This window comes from Amblyomma maculatum, chromosome 1, assembly GCF_055883805.1.
Source record: "Amblyomma maculatum isolate TAMU_Amacu chromosome 1, ASM5588380v1, whole genome shotgun sequence".
Lineage (NCBI taxonomy): Eukaryota > Metazoa > Arthropoda > Arachnida > Ixodida > Ixodidae > Amblyomma > Amblyomma maculatum.
The window spans coordinates 56,115,875-56,130,219 of record NC_139344.1 but is presented as its reverse complement, the minus strand read 5'-3'; the positions used below and the strand labels follow the sequence as shown (position 1 = coordinate 56,130,219).

Sequence of the window (14,345 nt, the reverse complement as noted above, 5' to 3'; positions counted from 1 at the left end):
TGTTGATTGTCCAGAGTTGGTGAAGAAGAAAAAGTGCAGATGATTTAACTTGATTAATCATGGAATATTGTGCAGCAGCAATGCATTTTCACATGGTTATGCTTGTGTCTCAGTGGTTACGCATTGCTTTGCCGAGTTAATCTGGCAGTTATGCTTCTTGACCATGCATTGCATGCTCTTCATAGAGGCGATCTTCTTAGAAGAAATGTCTTTACTCATATTGGCATTGCGTACACATCACATTTTGTAACTTAATTCAGCAAACACAGTTTTGTGGTCAGTAAAGTAGTTTGACATGGCCTTCATGTCAAAACATCATCTTGAAATACAAAATTTATAGAACTGTTTCGTTGCCAGTCTTTATCAGTGTTTTTGCTGATGTTTTCTCTGCACATGCCGCTTCTGTGCTTCCGATTGTTTTTGTCTCTTGGCCACGGCATCAGCCTCCCTCGATTCTCGCTGTCGTCTTGGTCGTTGTCGTTCTCATCATCGCAAACGAGGTTACTCTTCATCATACGGCCCAATGGCCCTGAGTTAGCCTCCATGCTAATCCAAGAAGCAGAGCCACGGCACAAAGTGGTCAAGCACACCTAACTGTGAATACGAAGTGACTTTCCCTCTGCCCCTTGCGTGGCAGCTCCTGCGAAGCAGCCTTTTCGGTGTGCCTTTGAATTTGTTTCTCACATATCAAGCGTTTCACCAATGCCTTTCTTTTCCGGTTAAAGAGGTGGCTTGGGAGCCAGCACACTTCCCGGCCTTTCCTCTCCCACTTGCACTACGCTGTATGTTTTGTTCACCAGACCACAAACGAGTGCTCCAGGTAGGCAGATCATCTGTGACAGAGCTGTGTTGCTCCTCCTCCTCTCCTCCTTCTGCACTCGGAAGGGTCAAAGGTCAACTCAGCTTCTGACATCAGGTTTTGCGAGAATGTGGATAGTAATGATGCAGCACTAAAGAAAAATGAGCTGACACTGAGGCAGTGATTGAATATCGAGCTTTAGCTCTAGAAATCTACTTTGCGTTTTGCTCCCATAGCAAAACAAAAGTGTAGGTCTGAATTGCGGTGCTCGAGCACCGCTGCTACATGTCTGTTGTTGCTATCTGTCGTGTAGCCACGTGGTATGGTTCCATTTTGGTCACATGGTATGGTATCACCTTGGTCACGTGGTATATACGTTGTTGCTGTGCGACAGCCACACTGGGTTGCCATTTTGAAACTATGGCTCACGTGACCCAGGATTGCGAAAAATATGACCTTGAGAAACGTAACTGGTAGAGCTAACACACTAAAGAAACCATGCTATACAAACATCTTCGCTTCGTTTTTGGCTGACAGCCTTATTGTGATGATAAAAACTGGGGTGGCCTTCAAAGTGGTACTTGCAAATTATTCACATGGCACTCTTAGAGTAGGCAAGGGAGAGAGAGAGAGAGAAAACCTTTATTAGACGTAGGAATTCGGGACGCGCAGGCCCCTGGGTCCCCGCACGACCCCACTGAGATTCAAGTGTTTATGTCCCTGAAGAGCATAACACTGGCAGCCCGGCCGGTGGCGATGGTCTGCACGGCCGGGTCCTCTGAACGCAGCAGGGTCTCCAGTCCTCCCAGGTCTTCAGTTGCTCTAGGCCCCGCAGGGGAGGGTCCGCTGGGCAGAGGGAGAGGATGTGGATTGAAGAGACAAAGGGTTCTGGGCAAAGGGTACAAGCAGGAGTGTGGAAGGAAGGATGGTAGTGGGAAAGGGTAAGGGATGAAGGAAGAGTGTGTGTTTGTAGTCTGCGCCATAGTGTTGCGTGTTTATTGTCTAGGGAGGGGTGCGGGGGGGGGGGGGGGGGGGGGTTAGAGCTGGCACGAGGCTCTGTAGGCCTGCGTCAGCTCGCTGAACGAGTGCATGCGCTCCTTCGTAAATCCCGGATTAGAGGCCACCTGAGCTCGGTTTAAAGAGCCTCGAGCTAAAAGGTTGGCAGCCTCGTTTCCGGGATTCCCGGAGTGCGCAGGCACCCATATCAGCTCCACATGGCGGGGCCGGGGTGCATCGGGCGAGTCCAGTATGCTAAAAGCAAAGACATGAACTCGGTCACGTGCAAAATTTAGAATTGCTGTTTTTGAATCAGTTAAAATGTATGCGGCTTCCGTGCGGGTTATGGCTAATGCAATGGCAGCTTCCTATGCAGCTTCTGGGGAGGTGTCTGAGGGGAGAGGTAATGTGATAAGAGGGTATGAGGAGGAATCCACCACGGCTGCGGTCACTTCATCACCCGTGCATGCAGCATCCACCCATATGGCGTCCGACTCACCGCCATAATATCGGTGGAGCACCTTTGCACGGGCTCTGCGGCGTTGATCATGGTAGGATGGATGAATATTTTTCGGGAGTGAAAGAAAGCCTTTCAGTTCTTTTGTGCCTGTCGGAGATGAGCGTGCAGTGCATATGACTGCAACAAGTATGCAGTGCAGGCATTTTTTGGATGAAACAAGTGCAGATATATAGTATGGCCAGTTACCTGTGACACATGCATGTCACTTTGCACACATTTCTTTCAGCAGGTCAGAAGATACTATGGCCAGAGGTCGCATCTGGATTTTGGGTGTAAATAATTGGAGAACAGATGAGGACTGAATATTCAACCAGCATGGCATCGCATTGCATATTCTTATCTAACTGTGGGAGATGCAGCGCAAAGATCTGATATGGCCAGATCTTGGTGTTGTGCTTGCCTGATATGCATTGCATTGCCTTTCGTGGACTGCAAGGCGTATGGCACACCTTATCATGGCGTTAGTAATAGCCACACTAAGGAATGAGCTTAAGTCACTATTTTTCTTTTGCCTGAAGGCTACGTCATGACAGTTGTCTGAGTGACAATAATGATGGCATCCAAGTTTGCGTGTGCTCTCTTCAAGGGGCTCATTTGTATGGGCATTCATAGCCATAGTAGTAATGGGGATGAAGAGAGAAGTTAGAAATGGCAGTGACAGTCCAAGCTTTGACTTCTTAGCAACGGAGAAGAATGTATGAAATGAACAAGATTGGACAATTCCAAGGAATGTTGCATTGCCACTGTGGCAAGGCACAGCTAAATTGCAACATTCAAATAACTTAGGTTGTCCCAAATGCTACACACATTTAATATCAACTAAGAACAACTATTGGTGTAATTCTTGGCTAATGTGGAACTGTTCAAGCTGATGAGGCACATTATCTAGTGCAATAAGAAAGGAACAGTTTTTTCATTAATTATTTTAAAAACTTTGGTCACATTTAGTTTGGAAATACAGTATTATAAACCTTGTTGATACGTTCAAGGTTTTTCCATTTCCCCCGTTTCGATTTCGATACATTTCCCGTTTTGTACACTCAAAATTGCAGGCAGTAAAACATCTCCTGTAGGGCTACTATTTTTCTCTCGATCAATGCGTTCCAGAATAACACAATTTCACAGTTACTGTGTTCGAAATTTTGAAAAATTGTGGTCTTATAATACAATTTGTGACCAACTGAACATGTGCTAACGAGTGCTCGTGACATGAAAAACTGTTCAGTGGTGGTCACCCGCCACAGTTGCTTTTCTGTACTGCCCAGGTGCAAAGAGGCAAAGCATAAAAAAAAAAATTCAAGGAGCCAACATACAAGACGCCCATTCCACGGAACCATGACTTCATGAGGAGAAACGCAGTGTCTTCTTTGCAGTGCCTCAGGGGCAAAAGTGTGAACCTTTTGATAACAAACTATTCATTTGTATATGGCCTGCAGGGGCACCTTGTGTAACGAGGTGTTGGTGCTTGCCACCACCACAGACCCTGAGCCCCCTACCAAAGCTGTCATCCATACCATGGCAATAGGTTGAGAGGTGGAGGGAAGAATCCATGAACAGTGGTCGTAGAGTTTGTGGTCAAGCCTCGGCCGATGGGCTCCTCGTCTGTCTACCAGGCGAGGGGCTCTGGGACCTTCCTCTGCATATAAGAGTGAAACGGAGGTGATATAATTTAGGAACCTTTAGCTAATTCAGGCCGCAGGGATAAATTTTCTAAAAACACTTGACCGGCCCCTGAAAAGGGGTTGCACCTAGTTGAAAAAACTGACCCCACAGAAACCAGAAGCATTTCCAAAGTTTTTCATGGTCCACTCAACAACCGACGAACCAGTAGCCAACCTGTATGCGTTCATCATCGCAAAAATGCTCAAGAACCGCATCGGGAAGAACTGCAAAGCGAAAAAACAGAGAAGCAGAGACCTCCTTATTGTCAGAAACTACTGTGCTTGGAAAATCTTGCTGAGTTAAGTGTACAAGTCACTCTTCACTGCACCCTAAATCAAACAAAGGGCATCGTATCTGACTACAAACTGAATACAAACAAAAGAAATTGAAGAGGAACTGGCTTAACATGGAGTCATTGCAGCCCGACGATAACCATCCAGCGAAACAATACAGAAATCAAGACCAAACACACATTACTAACCTTCTATAGCACAACTCTGCCTGAATCGATTCACGCCGCTTAACTGCAAAGTCCATCCCTACATTCTGAATCCAAGACTGTGCTTCAAATGCCAGCACTGTGGACACAGCTTGTTGGCATGCCGGGGTAAACCCACCTGTGCCACCTGCGGCGAAGAGAAACACACCGAGGAGAGATGTGAACGCACACCATACTGCATAAACTGCAGCGATACACATGGCGCATACTCCAGGTTGTGTCCAATTGGAAAATGGAAAAAGAAATAACTTTGAAGACCATTGAAAGCCTTTCTTACCTTAAGGCAAAAGTCTCTCTTTCAGACAGAAAGGGACATGCTCTGAAGTGGTGACGTGAGGACCGCTGGCACCTTCAGTTTCAGTCGGCACACAGGTCGATCCGATGGACCTGGTGTCATCATCCAAGTCCCTACCACAGAAGCCAGTGGTGCAGTCCACAGGGCTGAAACTTTTGCGAGAAGACAATGTGATCCTCGCGGGAGATGCTTGGGCACCACCTTCAGCAGAGGCTTCCTCGGCGACCGACACCCAGAACAGCTCTGCTGAACTGAATCTGTCGCCCCACCCCACTAAGAAGGCTACCCATGTTCCAAGTGACTCTGCCGCTGGAGCAGGGCCTGGTTCAGGGGTGCCAACAAAAAAGATGCACGCGAAGGCCACTGGCCATCGCGACCGAGAAGCATCGTCCATGTCCACCGTGGAGGATGTGGATGTTGGCGAGAGCCTGCCGACATCCAAAACTAAAACATCCGCAGCGTCTTAGTGGAAATCCGGCGCCACAAGAGTGGCAGTAGATTTAGCTCCTGGTTCACTGCCGCTGCAGTGGCAGCGGGACTCGCCAGAAAGTAGAGGGAGACCGCGAGTCACTGCTCCTGAGAGTACATAACTGTCCCCAATTCCCAGATTATCACAGTGGCATATATAATACAGTGGAACTGCAGAGGTTTACACGGAAGCTACACAGACAATAACCGGCCTACTATAAACAATGGCACCTACAGCTGTGTACCTACAAGAAACATACCTTGGGCCACAGCACACAAACCACAAACATATTAAAAAAGTATAATATTTTGTGGAAAGACGGAGTGCAGGCTAGCCGGCTCTCAGGAGGCATCACTATCATAACGCAAAGAGACGTCCTTGCAAGACAGGTACCACTAAAAACACACTTAGAAGCTGTCGCAGTAAACATCATTAGCCATAAAACAATAACAGTATTCTCTGTGTACATACCACCACACTACACAGTTATCATGAATGACTTAGAAGAACTTGTTAGAAGAAACTTAGAAGAAACAACTGCCTGAGCCATATGTGATAACTGGAGATTTCAACACACACCCCTCATTCTGGGGAAGTGAACACACTGATTCCAGGGGACAGCTCATAGAGGATTTTAATCTTTCAAATAACATACTTTTAATGAATACAAGAAAAGCCACATATTTCTGCCCCAGCTCTGGGAAAATTACCTGTCTCGATTTAGCCTTTGCATCTCAATCAGTTTTTAATGATTATATTTAGGATGTTTTAGACGACCCTCGAGGAAGTGACCACCTACCATTAAAAAGCTAACATCATTTGCATGCATCATCCCCACGAGACCAAGGCGCTGAAAAATTCACCTCGCTGATTGGGTACTTTTTAGTACGAAGGCTACACTTGAAAATGAATATTCTGAAATTCTCACTATAGAATAAATAAATGAAAAGTTTGTCACATGCCTAATATCTGCAGCAATTGCAGCCATCCCACAAACGTCTGAAATTGCACGAAAAACACATAAGGTTTGGTGGACAAATGAATGCAAATTGGCTAAAAAACAACAAAACAAGTCTTGGGGCATCTTCCGCAGGTACCCCACTGCAAGAAACTTGCTCATCTTCAAAAGGGCTAGAGCCAAAGCATGATACATTGGAAATGATGCAGAGAGGGCCTCATGGCTGCAATACGTATGCTCGATTAACAGTTCAATATCATCTGAGAAAATGTGTGAACAAGTGTGGGAAATCACAGGGAATTTTACTCCTTTCGCGTTTTTAATGCTAACACCACCCATACTCAAACAGCACTAGAAGAGCAGGCGAACATATTGGGTGAGCATTTTTCCAGTTTCAAGCTCATCCAACTACTCACCCATTCCAAAAGCACGAAGCAATAGTAGGAAAATGACAACTTCCCTTCAGAGCAGGCATATATGAAGACTAGTCTGCTTATTTCAGTACAGGAATTACTACAGTACTAGTATCCAGTAAGAAGACAGCACCAGGCCCGGACAATATAAATTATGCCATGCTTGCCTACCTTTTTGAGACTGCCATAGACTTTCTGCTAAAATTTTTCAATAAAATATAGATGACTGGAGAAATTCCTCAAACATGGAAAGAATCAATTATATATTATAGTACCTTTTCTAAAACCTGGCAAACCACCAACTAATCCCATCAGTTATAGGCCAATAGCACTCACAAGCTGCAGAGCAAAATCAATCAAAAGCATTAAATATTAGACGAACCTTCATACTTCAGTCCCGGGGACATTTAGATATACACCAATGTGGATTTAAAAAGACAAGTTCCACAATCGATCACTTTGTCCGCTTTGAAAACACAGTCTGGGAAGCGTTCATCCGCAATTAACACTGTATCGCAATCCTCATACACCAATGTGGATTTAAAAAGACAAGTTCCACAATCGATCACTTTGTCCGCTTTGAAAACACAGTCTGGGAAGCGTTCATCCGCAATTAACACTGTATCGCAATCCTCTTCGACCTGGAGAAGGCCTACGATACCATGTGGAGGTTCGATATCCTCCTTGATCTAGTGGACCTAGGTATCTGCGGCAGGATGTTGAGCTGTTTGAGTGACTTCGTGACCAACCGCACATTCAGGGTACGCCTAGGCGCAGCTTTCTCCTATGCTTTTACTCAAGAGAAGAGGTACCCCAGGGATGCGTCCTCTGTGTGACTCTATTCATCATTAAAATGAACTCCATAGCAAAAGTTATCCCTAAATCCATAATGTACTCAGCTTACGTAGACCTACAAATAGCGTGCACCTCTTCCAGCATATCTACTTGTGAGTGACAGATACAAATGACAATAAATAAACTGGCTACCTGGGCAGATAAAAATGGATTTAGGTTTTCTCCGCAGAAAACAGTAGCGGTCCTGTTCTCTCCGAAACGACGCCTACAGGCTGACCCCACACTGTATCTAACCAAACTGCACTACCACTCAAACAGGAACATAAATTTTTAGGTGTCATTTTTGGTAAAAAAACTAACATTTTTACCACGCATAAATAACCTAGGGAAAAAAGCGTCTCAAGCCCTCAATATCCTAAAGCTACTTTCTCAAAAATGTTGGGGATCTGACAGGGCATGCCTTTTACATATTTACAGTTCTCTGGTACGCTCTAATTTAAACTATGGGTCAAAAGTATACGGCTCAGCCAGGCCATCCTACCTACAACGGCTAGGTCCAGTTCATAATCTTGGTTTACGGTTATCATCCGATGCTTATAGAACATCTCCAATACCAAGCCTTTATGTAGCAACAAATGAACCTTCCTGGCACTAACTTGTATATATGTCCTCAAAATTCGCTCTCTGTCTAAATACCCCTGTCTCTATATACAGTCGTGCCTCATTAATATGGACACTTGGTTTCTGTACAAAACTCTCCATAAATCGAGTCGTCTGTGATAATGAATCAAAACTTTTTTTTTCTTAAAAAAAAAAAAAAAAAAAAGAAAACACTAAGGATGAGGTCTGCTTTAGAGCATAATGTAGGCCAGCAGAGTTGGCTTTAAGAGCTACAAGAGCATTATCTGATTCACCGTTACGTTCTAAATGCGATGCAATTGAAAGTATTGTGATGCAATCGTATATTGTTCTCGATGGCGTTTCATTAATAAATTACTTGACTTCTACTGTTTATCTTCCACGAACCCCTGCTACGCATCAGTCGGCTGAAATTTGCTGAATCCAGCTTTCTACAAGGTGCAAGCTGCTGTCAGAGTTTTGTTCAAGTGAATTCATGCAATACAGAATATCATAACATGCATCGACTGCACAACTTTGCAGTGTAAGATATGAAACCACAAGCGAAAAGGGCAATCAACAGTCATTGGCACTACATTCATGTGGTGTCTGTCAACAAAATCTAAAAGAGAAATTATCTTTGAAGCAGTATAACGATTTGGTTATCGTGACTGTCCATATTAACGCGACAAAAATACATGGACCCTAATGGCATTTGTGCATTTTCTCCTTGTCCATTGTCCGGACAGCGAGTTTCCATATTAACGAGACGTAAAGGCATGGGAAAAGTTTGGTCCACAGGAAAACTCCATAATTCGAGTCGTCAATATTAACGGGGGTCGTATTAACGAAGCATAACTGTAGTCACAAAATACCCATCCAGGATTCTCTTCGGCAACAAGCCCCGCACAATAAAACCACTCCTCCAAAAAAAAAAAAAAAAATGCAAGGACTTGGACATAATGGGTGAAATGCCAACTATTGCCTGAAGGTGTGAACCATTACCACCATGGTACTTTCCCCAATGCCTGTGACCTCATATTACCGAAATTTAAGAAAACGCACACACCACATGAACTCATAATACAAGAATACCTGGCACTAGAGGAAAAATATAGAAATTATACTGCATTTTATACAGATAGCTCAAAAACTAAATACTATGTGGGAAGTGCGATAGTGCAGGATGAAATAGAGAAATCAATGACTCGCTCAGTGCACATCAGTCTTTACAACAAAATGTTATGCAGTTTGTGTCGCTGTAGACAAAATAAGGAATGAAAACATTAAAAATAGCATTATCTACACTGATTGTTTAATCCTCATTGCATTAAACTCTAAAAATGCAGTGGAATCACTGATTGGTAATGTAATACACAACATAGTACAGATAATGTCTCGAAAACATAATATAAAATTCTGCTGGGTTCCCAGTCATGTTGGGACTAGGAGTAATGAGAGAGCAGACACATCTGCTGCACAAGCCAAATCCATGAAAATAATGCATGAGAGCATAACCCACAGGGTAGTTGGTGCGCAGCAAACTAAGAGCCAGGTGGCAAGCTGCTTGGGCAAATGAAGGAGACAACTGCATTTTGTTAAGCCCTTTTTAGTGGAATGGAAATCTTGCCGACATCAAGAAAGTTTTATTGGAAGTTATTTTATAACGTCTCTGCATAGGACACACACACATCACCCATAGCTCCTTGTTAACAAAAAAAGACAAACCCGTGTGTGAAATGCGCGACGATGAGCTCAAAGTTAATCACATTTTAATCTCATGCCTGCGACTTTCCAACTTATAAAAATATATTTTACTGTATTTTACAGTGAACACATTCCATTTCATCCTGCATTGCTTTTAGGCGAACAAGCATTCATCAATATTTGTGTGTACATTTCTTGAAAAAAAAAGTTTTAAATCAAATATGAGTACCATAACTCTAGGCACCTCACATAACAAATCATCTAACCTTGTGTTTGGCGCATCATAGCCGCAGTCGCTTTTGCGTCATAAAACCCCATATAATTAACTTGTATACGAGCGGGCTGGGTCTGGGGGACGCAGAATGAGCAAACATACGGCGACTGTAAGCCATCATGATAGCTTCTTCACCTATCATTAGTGTAAGGAGGCAAAGAACAACCAGGGAAACGATCCCGGCTCGTCGTTGCCTTCTACGAACCGGATTTGTTACTAAATCTCTTCTGTGCTTAGGTCAGCGGAATTATGGACTGAATTCTGTGAGGGCTAAAAAAAGGAGCTCTGCTTACTGGATGTTTCGAAGTGCTAATATACATTTTATGCAGTGAAAATCTCAATTCTAAATGCCTTTGTACCTCATTCAGCAGTTGTTTTCAGAATCTGGCAGTTCTGATCATACGTTTTCTCGGATAATACGTTTTTCTTGCAATAAAAAAAACGACGTATCAATGAGGTTTTATTGCATTGTGGTGCGTTTTGCATTTAAGGAATTTTACCCGACTGTAGCACGATTAAACTTTTTACTAGTAGCACAAGATAACGAGGTCAGATGATATATCGGCATTCTTTTCTTTTTTTTTTGCCACAAAAGTAATACCTGTTTTTCCTGCAACAGCTGCTCACAGGGGGTGAGCAGGAGTCCTTTTTTTTTTTTTTCAGCTTAATCAGATTGTTGCAGTATTGTAAAGGGCGAGCCTTGAAAGAGCCAAAATGGGTCACCATGTGCCTCCCCGAAAATTGACAGCGCACATAGTTGGCCATTTCTGCTGTAAGACGAGGATAGTGTTTATTGCTCTTTCTTTTCCTGCTTCCCCTCATAGCTGGCCTGTGTGTCACCGAGAAGGTGCTCGTGGGGTGCGTCAACTGCTTTGAGGGATCGTCACAGAGCTGTAAATGATGGCTCCTATATATTAGCACGTTTTGCATTGTTATGTTTCTTTTGCAGCTGTAAGGAAGGTTGTGGGATTGAAGGGTGTGGGAAAGCAAAAGGACAGTTGCATGCTCTCAGGTTTGTCGGAATTACGCTGGGCACTGAGGACAAAGAAAACTGCACCTTTATTGCTAGACTACCTTGTTCTAATCACACTGGTACCACTCTTACCAGAAATTTAGCTTTTATAAGCTGGAAAGGACTAAAATAACGAAAAACAGATATTGCTATCACTGGCAGATTTCCAAAGGCTACACTGCCATTCGGCTGAAAATGGTTGCAAGTAAGAACATCAGAAGTTTGAATCTACTAGTGGAAAAGTTTTGAATTCCAACTTTCTCGCCAGTGAATATACTTTTTGTAGCTGGACAAAAGTCAGCATATCCAAAAAGAGCAAGCAGATTTATTTTTACGGAGAACAATTGGATGGAGTTGTCCTTCGTGTACCTTTAAGTGTGGTAACATATTTTGTGGGTCATATATGTTGCCGTGAACAGCTCAGCCGCCTTGCACTGACCTACTTGGGATTTGGTTTCATGAGGTGGAATGGCTGTTCATTTCTTCTAGTGGTAGCCTCTCTTGTGCTTTTCATCTGCGAGACGTAATCAACTCTTTGTCATGTGTGCTAGTGTACACCCATGAAATGACATCAGCATGTGGGTGCTTATATATGTTTGCGTCTGGCCAGTCATCTAAATATCAGCATAAGAGGTACAAAAATATATTTTGAAATTGGTATTAAATTGTTCAAGTCTTTTGTACCATTTGAAGTTAGCAAACAAAATCTGTCGAAATGGGCGATTCCTCATAAGTCTTTTCAAAAAAAGTGATGCACTTTCACCACAAAGTGAATGGTGTTTGCTAAAGTCTGCTCAGATTTGTGCCTGGTGTTCTCACATTGTCTTTAACTTTTTTTTTTAAGCTGAAACAGGTGGGCACAGAATTTAAAAAAATATGCTTTTTTGTGCTTTGGATGTCTTTGAACGTACCTGCAAATTAAAAAAGGAAAATGGTTGTGGCATGCTTTTTAGTTTGTGAAATGTTTTCAAGGCTGTACTCTTCTTTAGAAAGGATTTTCCTGGGGATAGTAGCACCTCCTGTTTTCCAGCACTTGGGTATAGATAAAAAGTCGTACCTAATTTTCTTATTTCGTTGTTGCATTTGTGGTACTAGTGGGCTTGATTTTGCCTGCTCATGCATTTTCATGAAAAACTAGGATTTCCATACCAAAAACAGCGGTGCTTATGTCAGTCATGCCTCTAGAAGAACTTGAGGCCGAACAGTTTGTAATTCATTTATGCTCATGCAGGACATGGGCCTAGTGCATTAAGAATTGCGCTACCACAATGCAAATGAGGCCAATGTTCGTGCATTGAATCTGCTTCATATTTCATTCTGATAATCAGAAGTTAACTGTACTGGTATGACTGAGACTAAAAATGTGGCTCCCGGAAAAAGAAAAAAAAAAAATATATATATATATACATATATACTGTGTGAAGCTATGGAACCATGGCATGCCTACTGGATGTCTTTTGGAACAGTGCTATTTCACAGGTGCAGTCTCTTTTCATTGTATTTTAGCAAGAAATAAGTCTTCCATTTATTTTGCTGGGTTTTATGTAAAGCTTATCATAGCAATAAGGGGTATCCATGCTTTGTCCAAAATTTATTAGCAGCTGCCCAAAATCATTTTGTGTTCAATGCTAAGCAAGGCACAGTCTCGCAAGTCCCTTAAAGTAATAGAGGCTATGCTGTTCTGGCGGCACTTTGTAATGGCGAATATGCAATGCGGGAACTTATCTGCATTAAAATTGATGGGGGGATTTTTTTTTTTTTTTGAAGGAAGTGCTCTCTAATGCTGAAAATATTATGAACACTGAATATGAGTGCTGATGCTCCGTGCTAATTTGCATTTGCCATCTTGTAGCCATTTTAAGTAATTTACTTACTTTATTGGTACAGTGAAAAACATTTTGACTACTTGGACATGAACTGCTAGTGACATGAAAGTCATTCATACAAATGTTCTTGTTATTCCTCAAATTGCATGTACATTTATTTCTGATGCACAGTATTTTTGTTGTAAAGCAGTTCCGCAGCTAATGTAATATGGCCTCATATTTTACAGGATCACAAAGGAGCACCGAGAGTCATTAGCTAAAAATGCCAGGACTTTATTTGCAAAGGCCAAAGAGGATTTGCTCGGCATTGAGCGAAAGTATACCAAAGAAATCCAAAAAAATAAGCAAAATGCCTCGGAAGACCTTACATACAATGCCTCTTTACAGGTTAGTAGTGGTGCTTCAACTTTTGCCTGGTATAGGCACAGGTGTGTGTCTTCCTGCAACCTTGTGTGCATGCTTGCGTTTTGAAATGCAGTTAAAACCTCGTTAATTCGAAGTCATTCGAACCACAGAAAATGTTCAAATTAATAAAACTAATCAAAGTTTCCCACGGGATGGTTTAGCGCCGCACGTGGAACTTAAAGCAGATGAATTATAAGCGCATAACAAAAATCGTACTCTGCTCTGACTTCCGCATATTAGTATGGCCCGAATGGTTTGCGGCAGACCTGCACAGCCTTGTAGTCGCAGGTTGTGGCATGTGCATGCCCCTGATGGTATTATCAGAAGTTGCTTTCACATTATCTGAAGTGCTCCCGACAGAGCAACTGTCAGCACAGACAACCCGGGCGAACGGTGCATTACTCAAATTTCCTCCAGTAGAGCTGATTTGCCTACGAATGAACTACTTTGATACATGGAGCGCTATGCATCTTGCCAGAAACATGCATAGGCACATGGCTTGTACTACCTGCTGCTTGCCTGAAGCTACCTTACACCTTGCAAACAGGTTGCCCAAATTTCAGGTGGTTGTTTTTCTTAATAAAAGTTAACTTTATGTGCAACAGTGCTTAAAATAATCGAGGTGTCGGTAACCTGACCCTGTAGCCACGGCACACAGTTAAAAGAAATGGCATAAACCATTGTTGCATGCAGTCAACCCATCGTAGGCACAGAGCAAGAATGGCTTCGCCACATGCGAGTCCCTCTGCTAGATGCTACCTTGACCACGGCCGGGCGAGAGAGGAGTGATGAGTCTGTACACTGCTGCCTCCAGTTCTACTGTGCATTGAGAGCACATTGCTTTGAAACCAGCATCCACTGCAGCCTTGTAGGCACGCACTTTAGCGGCTCCTAAGCAGAACCAGTGTGTTTTTTGTTTTCTGTGCTGGGGAGTTGTGGGGCTGAAGCACTTACAGCACAGCACACATTGGCATCGCTTTGCAATGCCACTTCGTGGCTTTGAGGGACCATCGCTTCGTTGGTTTGTAGTGAAATTGGTAGCAGTATTCCAGCATATCTTCAAATTAACTAGGCTTGTGCAGGCTGCCACTTTGAAT

The 14,345-nt window shown here is 43.1% G+C and overlaps 1 protein-coding gene across 4 annotated transcripts in view; it reads left to right on the top strand.

Annotated features, from left to right (window-relative positions):
• The window catches only part of mRRF1 (mitochondrial ribosome recycling factor 1), a 57,894-nt gene that overhangs the window by 19,705 nt on the left and 23,844 nt on the right, over positions 1-14,345 (top strand). For all 4 annotated transcript variants that reach the window (XM_084588175.1, XM_084588176.1, XM_084588173.1 and 1 more), the window contains one exon: positions 13,071-13,230. In XM_084588175.1, the coding sequence (XP_084444301.1) occupies positions 13,071-13,230 (160 nt within the window). The remainder of the gene's footprint in view (positions 1-13,070; positions 13,231-14,345) is intronic.